Source organism: Sinocyclocheilus anshuiensis, unplaced genomic scaffold, assembly GCF_001515605.1.
Source record: "Sinocyclocheilus anshuiensis isolate Anshui unplaced genomic scaffold, SAMN03320099.WGS_v1.1 scaffold969, whole genome shotgun sequence".
NCBI lineage: Eukaryota > Metazoa > Chordata > Actinopteri > Cypriniformes > Cyprinidae > Sinocyclocheilus > Sinocyclocheilus anshuiensis.
The window spans coordinates 269,488-278,759 of NW_015557114.1; the positions used below are offsets into that span (position 1 = coordinate 269,488).

General features: G+C 36.3%; 1 protein-coding gene across 1 annotated transcript in view; it reads right to left on the minus strand.

The window, feature by feature from the left end:
• kif3a (kinesin family member 3A) overlaps nucleotides 1-7,707 on the minus strand; it is a 16,154-nt gene extending 8,447 nt beyond the window's left edge. The window contains exons 1-8 of the mRNA XM_016472730.1: nucleotides 7,564-7,707; nucleotides 5,329-5,611; nucleotides 5,070-5,214; nucleotides 4,808-4,892; nucleotides 3,621-3,726; nucleotides 2,868-3,007; nucleotides 2,588-2,785; nucleotides 2,180-2,428 (exon numbers count right to left, since the gene is read on the minus strand). Coding sequence (XP_016328216.1) covers nucleotides 2,180-2,428; nucleotides 2,588-2,785; nucleotides 2,868-3,007; nucleotides 3,621-3,726; nucleotides 4,808-4,892; nucleotides 5,070-5,214; nucleotides 5,329-5,611; nucleotides 7,564-7,569 — 1,212 coding nt within the window. The 5' untranslated portion in view covers nucleotides 7,570-7,707. The remainder of the gene's footprint in view (nucleotides 1-2,179; nucleotides 2,429-2,587; nucleotides 2,786-2,867; nucleotides 3,008-3,620; nucleotides 3,727-4,807; nucleotides 4,893-5,069; nucleotides 5,215-5,328; nucleotides 5,612-7,563) is intronic.
• Between the last annotated feature and the right edge of the window lie 1,565 nt (nucleotides 7,708-9,272).

A 9,272-nucleotide genomic window follows, 5' to 3' on the forward strand; every position in this document is an offset into this window, starting at 1 on the left:
TGTCTACGTCACTATGTGGGAAGATTTGCATAACGCCGCCCAAATGTTCACACAAAGAAAGAAGGCGTAACATTCATTCTCGCTGTAGTATTGTTGTTGCAGCCGCCATGTCGTAAAGACGCTGTGTGCTTCGTAGTGAAAGTGAAACTACTTTGGTTGGCCTTCCAAAAGAGGACGATATCTGCTTCGTCATGCCTGGAGCTGATCCGTGCTGGTTGCTGAGGAAATACCATTCTGAGCTTTCCATCAGCTCACAAACCCTCTGCATTTCCCTCACAAATCCTAATTTAGGAAACCCTATGAAAATACAGTGCTCATCATTTCTGTCTCACCCAACTTGACTCATCTGAACAATCTCACCTTCCCATTGTTTCTCAAACTCTTCAGATTTTAAATTATTTTAAATTAAAATCCCATTTTAAAATTAAAACAGATGACGAGCCAGTTTTCATTTTTAATGGTCAGCAAGAAGCTTTAATGATCTCAGAGCATTTGAGGGAGGACCTGGAAAATAAGATGCCAAACTGAGCTCTATTGAGCTTGGAGATCATTTTCCACAAGATGATTGCACACAGTGTCTATGGTCAATTTTTAAAGAGACACCTGATGTAAATGTCAATTAAGATACATTAGAGATCTGGCAATATCCGCTGTCAGTGATTGATTTAAAGTCACACAGAGCAAAACAAAAACAGACATTCCGACACTGAACGCACATTTCAATGTAGAATAACTGACTGTAGCATTGTTTTTCAGAAAAACAAATATGTGAACTTAACATGTTTCCTAAATATCTGCAAACTATACTAATATTTTTATGCTCGGTCAAAAAATTACATACAGCACCTTTATAATTCACACACCTAATTTGAAGACTTTGTTCTGTCTGACCATCTCATTTGTGGGACAGTAAAACTCAGGATAAATTAAAGCACATTTTTAGGGTTTGGAGGTGACGGAGGGTTGGGCTGATGAGGAGATTGTAACACCAACCTCTTGGGTCTTGAATTTCAAGCAGAGAAGTCACATGGCCAGCACATTGCACAAGAAGTGAGAAAACAGAAGCACATATCATATCATCATGATATCATCATGACTTTTAAAGGGGAATCAGGTTTGCCGTTTGGGTCTGTGTGAAATAAAACCGCAGTCACTGATCATTAGGCTGATGCAGAGAGAAGTGAGATGCACCAGAAAGGAAGATGATAAACATGAAGTAATCAGATGCAAGATTCACTGAAAGAGGTGATGCCTGAACCATTTAACAACAAATCCTTTCAATTTAACAGTATTTAGAAAAGAACAAGAATTTAAAATATAAGAAGCTATAGCTACAAGCCAAAACAAATTCATTTAGGCTAAAACGAAACTGAAAACAACATTGGGTCTCTCATTCGACAGTTGACACAAAATCAAATGTTTCCGAATTATCTATGTATTTGAATGCCAAAATATTATTTATTATGTACTTCACTCATGTTCCAATATCCACGTAAAACAAAATGCTTTGCATAACATCACGGCGGTACTGTGATAACGCTTAACGGCACAGATTTTACTACATATTTAAACTGAGCAGTGTGTTTTTTTCCATATGTTTGACTGACTGTATTTTATTATGATAATGAACAGGCTGCATTATTGTCAAGGTAGCAATGCTTAACTGTGTGCGCGCATGCGGCGCCAGCGCAATCACTTGAATTTTTTCCTTCTAACAGAGGAAGCAACTACTCCTTTTAGTCATAAAGATAATCGGAATTGTAAAAGGTTTGCTTTTATTTGTGTACATTCACAATAAAAACAAATCTTTGTGCTTTTGTAAAATAAGCCTGAAGACAAATAGGATGCCGCTTTCTGCCGTCTGGTTTCCTTTCTCGCAGCACAAAAATGAACTGAAACTCTGCATACTAGGCTACTTGTTGCACATTTTTTTTCTTTCGTTTTTTACATTTATTATTTAAGTAAAAAGATATTTCTCGTATAGGCCTATTTATTATTTAGTTATATATATACAGTCGTGGTCAGAATTATTGGCACCCTTGGTAAACATGATCAAAGAAGCCTGTGAAAATAAATCTGCATTGTTCAATGTGTATCAGAGAAAAACATTTTTGTCATAATGATATTTCCCCCCCCATTTTAAATTCTTATTCTCCAATCAGTACTCCAGGGTTTAGACCAGAGTCAATGAGTCACATCCTGAAGAGCAACCCTGACAAAGACATGACACAGCTAAAAACTGATGCGGTGTACCTTCTTCCAGTTTTTTCTTGAGATCTTCAATTTCCTTCTGAAACTGCCGCAGCAGTGCATCCTTGGGGTCCTCATTAATCCTGGCCTTATTCTTGATGTTTTTGGCACGGTTGGCATAACGGAGTGTACTGATGGTTTCATCGTAGTTGTAATCTGCTGGGCCGATGTTTGCACACTGCAAAATAAGAGAGCGATAAAACAGAATTATACTGTCTGCACTACTTTCACTGAAATCGGATTCATTTCTGCAGAATTTTAATAAAAACTTGTTTTACCAAGCAATTTAATCAACAACAGGGAAACTACATAAGGCAAGGCACACTGACTATCGTACCATCATGGTTTTGGAGTTTCCTCCTAGAGAGTCCTGCAAGAGTCGGGTGAGTTTTGAATTCCTGTAGGGCACGTGGGTGCTTTTCCCATCCACTAGTGCAGAGATAACATTTCCCAGCGTGGACAGGGACAGGTTGATTTTTGTGGCCTCTTTAAGACGTTGACCTGTGGCGCCCGTTTTTCCTTGTCTTTCAGAGCCCTGAGCAACAAAACATCCCCGTCAGTAATGGAAAGAAAACCAAGATGATGTAAAGTTCATCCACATGATGTGGGATGCTTACCGCAAGATCCACCAAGTGTAGCTTTCCCATGCGCACATGTTGATCTCCATCTACACCTTTCTCACTGCACTCGATAGTTATGGTGAAGATAGCATGGGAACGAGAGCTGTGCTCGTTCATATTAGTCGCTCCCACAGAACCTGGGCAAGGACAAATAAACACAAGCACAAACATTGGCTATCTGCGTAATATGCGCATCGCGCCACTCGCTCTAGATTACTCGCGGGATGTTTTTTGTGTCACTCGCGTGAATAAAAACAGCACGATCAACCATGGTGGAGATAACTACAATCGCTGTTTTGTACCCGTTGTCAAAAAGTCCCAAATACGATGGAACTTTTTTAACTTGCGCGAAAGACGCGATTGAGGCGAATATCGTGCGTTCGCGGCAAACGCATCGCGTCATTCACGTCGCCCGGCGCGAATTCGCCTCTATTCACGTCTTTGCGTTGACTTTGTATGTAATCTACTCGCGCGAATAATTACATTCGCGTCTGGTGTGAACACACTGTTAGAGCTTCCCGTCTAGAGAGCACCAACCCCACTGCTTAAGTAATGTACTAATATTCTCGCTCTGGTCAACAATAATTATTGACTAAAATATCAGACTAGAAATAAAGCAGTCATCCATGTTCACGACAAAACAGGAATATTCATAACACATTCAAGATGCATTTTAAAGACTTTAACTTTGCATGCCCTAACAACACTAATAGATTTCACTCATTTAATAAAATAATTTAAAATACTCACGGTTTTTGTGTCCAAGGGTCATAATCCGGTCCATGTCATCAGCATTGTTTACCACATATCCAGAAAGATCCTTGATGTAAACTCCTACATCAGGTCTCTCCTTGACCTGTATTTTGAGTTTAGTATTCATCATCATTTGCAGAAATTTGCCTTTACATTTCCAAGTTGCACAACAAATGGCACTGCCTTATTTCAATGATCCAAGCTTTAGTTAAGTCAGACTTCCTCAATAACAATAAAACTAAAACGAGCCTTATAAGGCTACAAATTCAAAAGACTGGGGTCAATAAGATTTCCTTTTTTCTTTTTATAGAAAGAAATTAATACTTTTATTCAGGAAGGACAAATTAAACTGATCAATAGTGACTCTAACGTGACATTTATAATGCCTTATTTCAAGGATCCAAGCTTTAGTTAAGTCAGACTTCCTCAATAACAATAAAACTAAAACGAGTCTTATAAGGCTACAAATTCAAAAGACTGGGGTCAATAAGATTTCCTTTTTTCTTTTTATAGAAAGAAATTAATACTTTTATTCAGGAAGGACAAATTAAACTGATCAATAGTGACTCTAACGTGACATTTATAATGTCACAAAAGATATGCATTTCAAATAAATGCCGTTCCTTTCTATTCATCAAAGAATCTTGAAAAAAGTAACAGTTTCCACAAAAATATTAAGCAGCACAACTGTTTCCAACATGAGCAGCAGCAAATCAGCATATTAGAATGATTTCTGAAGGATCATGTGACACTGAAGACTGGAGTAATGATGCTGAATATTCAGCTTTGATCACAGAAATAAGTTATATTTTATAAGATATTATAGAAATAGGTCACCCCCCCTCCACCTAGAACGAACTACATTCCAATTTGTAGCTGCAAGCATCATCAAAATATATAAAATACAGAAAAATATTTAATAAACAATCCCACTAAGAGTGTGTGAGATGTGGAATTTTTGAATGATCATATTCTGTTCGATGTGTTGAAATTCTACAGAAACTGGCGCAGTTTTCTGTAGAATTCTGTGGGTGCATATACCATGCGGATGTATGCATTAGTCAAACGCTTCATGACCTATATTGGAGTGTCCGATTAACGACACGCCTAATCTAATGAGTGCAATAATGGGAAACCGAGAAGCTCTCAACTTTTAGATATGATGAAACATGCTGGTTTCTCACCTCCAGCCTCTGCATCTGGTCCTTTCCTAACAGGTCTCTCACCTCCTCATTGTATATTTCCAAATATGAAACTCTTACCAGAAACCTGTCACATAACACAGTTTATCTTAACACTCTGCACGTCTCTGATAATTTCCTTGTATCATGGAAAAACATGACAAATGATAAGCATCTCCATGATTAATCATGGGAAATCACGCTGACAAAGAACACACTGACCTCTGAACAGCACAGCATTAAAAGAAACAATCCCCATTCTCACCTGGTGTCTCCTTCTGCTTTTGCAATGTGACCAAATACATGAGCGAATGAATTTGGGATGATTCCTCTGAGTTCAGGCACTGCCCTGACACCCTCCATAGTGAACGTCTTCCCTGTGCCTGTCTGGCCGTATGCAAATATGGTTCCTGAAAAACAAAAAAAAACAATTATAAATGTAATCTTCAACATTTCAAACTTGCAAAAACAGTCAAATAGATAAAAGGTGAAGACATATGCGCTAGATCTCTCTATTGACTTACCATTGTAACCCTCTAATACTGAGTCAATAATAGGTCGAGCTGTTAAATTGTACACATCCAGCTGTTTACTGTCTGGACCGAACACTGTGTCGAAGGTGAACGTCTTTGGCGGCTCACTAGTCATATCAAGTTTGTTCACAGTAATCGTTCCCCGGATCTCGTCAACAGCGACGGCCTGCTTGTGTGCCATCATCTTCTCCTTCTCATTGAGGGGTCGACATCTCACCACCACCTTCACATTATCACTCACCTCCACCTTCTCTGGTTTATCCAGCTTATTACTCTGGACAAACAGAAACCGGTTTGACAAAGTTAGTGCGGAAGAATCTGTTTGTCAGCACAATGGCATTCGGCCATAAAAAAGTGAAAATCCATCACAAAAATATAAAAAATTCATAATTAAAAAAATATATGAAATTATTTTTAGAGTAAAATAATTTTTTACACAAAAATACAACTACCCTTTAGTTGTGGCATAATTTCTAATAATTGTGTCCTTAAGTACACTGCTGATCAAAAGTTTGGGATCAGTAAGATTTTTTATGTTTTTGAAAGAAGTCTCTTCTGCTCATCAAGGCTGCATTTATTTGACCAAAAATACTGAAAAAAAAACAGTAATATTGTAAAATATTATTACTATTTAAAATAATGGTTTTCTATTTTAATATACTTTAACATTTAATTTATTCCTGTGATGCAAAGCTGAATATTCAGCATCATTACTCCAGTCTTCAGTGTCACATGATCTTCAGAAATCATTATCATATGCTGATTTATTATCAATGTTGGAAACAGTTGTGCTGCTTAATGTTTTTTTGGAACCTGTAATACTTTTTTTTTTTTTAATTTGATGAATAAAGTTAAAAAGAACAGCATTTATATAAAATAGAAATCTTTTCTAACAATATAAATCTGTATTATCACTTTTTATGAATTTAACACATCCTTGCTGAATTAAAGCATTCATTTATTTAAAAAAAAAAAGACAAAAGATTACTGACCCCAAACTTTTGAATGGTAACGTATATTGTTACAAAAGATTTCGATTTTGAATAAATACTGTTCTTTTTAACTTTATTCATCAAATAATCCTGAAAAAAGCATCACAGGTTCCAAAAAAAATATTAAGCAGCAAAAACTGTTTCCAAAATTGATAATAAATCAGCATATTAGTATGATTTCTGAAGATCATGTGACACTGAAGACTGGAGTAATGATGCTGAAAATACAGCTTTGATCACAGAAATAAATTATACTTTAAAGTATTTTAAAATAGGAAAAGCATTATTTTAAATTGTAATAATATTTCGGAATATTACTGTTAAATGCAGCCTTGATGCACAGAAGAGACTTCTTTAAAACACATTTCAAATCTTACTGATCCCAGGCAGTGTGTGTTTACAACCACAGTGTCTGTGAAGAGTATGCAAATGAGCAGAATATGTAATGCTGCATGATTACAGTCAACTCCAACGAACCTTTGTTAAATTATGTAAACAAAAAAATGTCTATGTGGCATAAATGACTTTTTTTTTTTTTTTTTTTTTATGAGCTAATATCAAATCAAATGACAGATATCTTCTGCTGTGCTTGTGTGTTCACTGCTGGACATCGTTAGCAGACAAATAAAATAATCTAAAGATCTTAAAGTCACAGAACACCACGCCAAATGCGCTCATAAGTAAAGAAACACCAAATGATGGCTTTTTCATGCGTGAGCTATGGGTGCTTAATGGGTAACCTTTATTGTAAAGGTCATTGGATGTGGGGTTGATGTAACGCTGTTGCTAAGCAGCGGATAGGACCGCTCGGCCTGTGTCAAGCTAGGGGCTAAATTAACAAGACAATAAAAGCAGAGCCATTTTTTTACACGCAGAACATAACTAACGTTAGCCATCTGTTGTGAGCGGTTGTAACATAATTTCTCATTAATCTCAAGAAAGTGAGAGGTCATACTATCGTTAACCCCCTGAGCTTTTGCTATGAAGCTAATAACTAGCAGGCAGCTAGCTTGATGTGCACAAAACAGCTCAAGTCATTCAAAGGACAAAAGCATCGAAAAATAATTAAATGCATCATAGATTTGATCAATAACGACAAACGCTCGGTAGAAAACGCTGTCTAATAACAGTCTGTGATGATATTCCGGTAGCAAAGCAAAGGAATGATAAGAAGGTGGGGCGTAAACACACACATTACACAGCGATAAATGAAGATAAGAGATTAGAATCTTACCGGCATTTTCAGAATCGGATATATGGCTCTTTATTAGAAGCTAAATAAACGAGGTTTCGTCTGGAATAATAATCGATGAGCTCATTCGGGTGGATGATGTATTTTTCCAGCTCAAGCGCGCGTCCCAACCTGCGTTTACCGCGCATGCGCGGCAATGCATGCTCCCGATCTCACATATCTATGGATATCAGAGTTTAACGGGGTCATATGATGCGATTTCAATTTTTCCTTTCTCTTTGGAGTGTTACAAGCTCTTGGTGCATAAAGAAGATCTCATTTCATTACACCAAATACACAAAATAATGTAATAATGTTCTTTTTAGCAGCATCATATGACCCCTTTAACCTTTGATGCATGGTATGCATTATTTTCTAACCATGAAATATTTTTTTTCAAATAAGTTTTTATTATATGAAATAGCTTCAATCATACAAATCAAAACAGATAAAAAAAAAAAAAAGACTTAGGAAAACGCTGCTCTATGGCAACCACAAAGGAAAATGGTCAAAAAGTAACGTAGTTTTTCTAAAAATACTCGGAACTCATGCAAACCAAAAATAAGTAGACCCCTATCATTTTAACCTTCACTGAAGGCTAACTTATCCTCACTCTCATCACATGGAAGAGCTAACTCTGCACTCTTCCTATTGGCCTTTCTGTAAAATATTGTATGCATTTTCTGAAAAGAAGAAATAATGTTGTTATTTATACATAAATACAACTATACTACAATAAACACTTCAAATAAATAAATAACTGTGCAATCATATTATTGATGCTAATTTCTATTTTTAAAAATCCCAATGGGGAAATACATCACTGCAATTCCACTGTGGTAGGCCTACAGCATTGCCATATGGAAAAATCGATATTTTCTCAATTTACAGTAAAACTATGTTAGACAAGGTTAAATTGTGAATAAAAAATATCTAATTTACTTAACATAGATGCTACAAAAAAAACCTTGAGAAGAGATGTTTAGAAATGAGGTTAATAGAGCAATTTCTGGAGCACTTCAGCAGGTGTCTTCCGTTTGAGGGTGACAGTGGGAAAAACAGTTTTGGATGGACTTTTGCATGTCATGTGATTTAAAGACAGCACATCTTAAGACCTGCCCTTTTAGTTCCCATAGTGCAATACATTGTATTTTTTCAGAATAACAAGGAAATGAGTAGAAATTAATTCTTGCCATATGGCAACTCTGTACCAAAGGGTTAAGAGCAAGTACTAGGTAGATTTCTTACAGTCTGTTACTGATTCCAAATTACATGATAAAAATTGTAGTTAGCAACGTAATCCATTACACCCCTTTTGGGTAATATAATCAGACTACTATAATCTTGTACCATATTGATATAAAAATACAAAGAGAATGAAAATATATTCCATTCGTTCGTTGTAATCTGGTTGTAAAAAGAAAAACAGATGATGCAGGGAACAGGGATTGGGTGTTCTGCAAAGAGAGTAGGTAAATAATTTTGCAGTAACTGTTATGCTGATGTTGTGGCTGGTCAAGCAAATGTTTTTCGTTGTAATCTGGTTGTAATTGACAACACGAAGTGCATTAATGGGGTCATATGATGCGATTTCCATTTTTCCTTTCTCTTTGGAGTGTTACAAGCTCTTGGTGCATAAAGAAGATCTGTAAAGTTGCAAAGACTAAAGTCTCAAATCCAAAGAGATATTCTTTATAAAAGTTAAGAGTTAA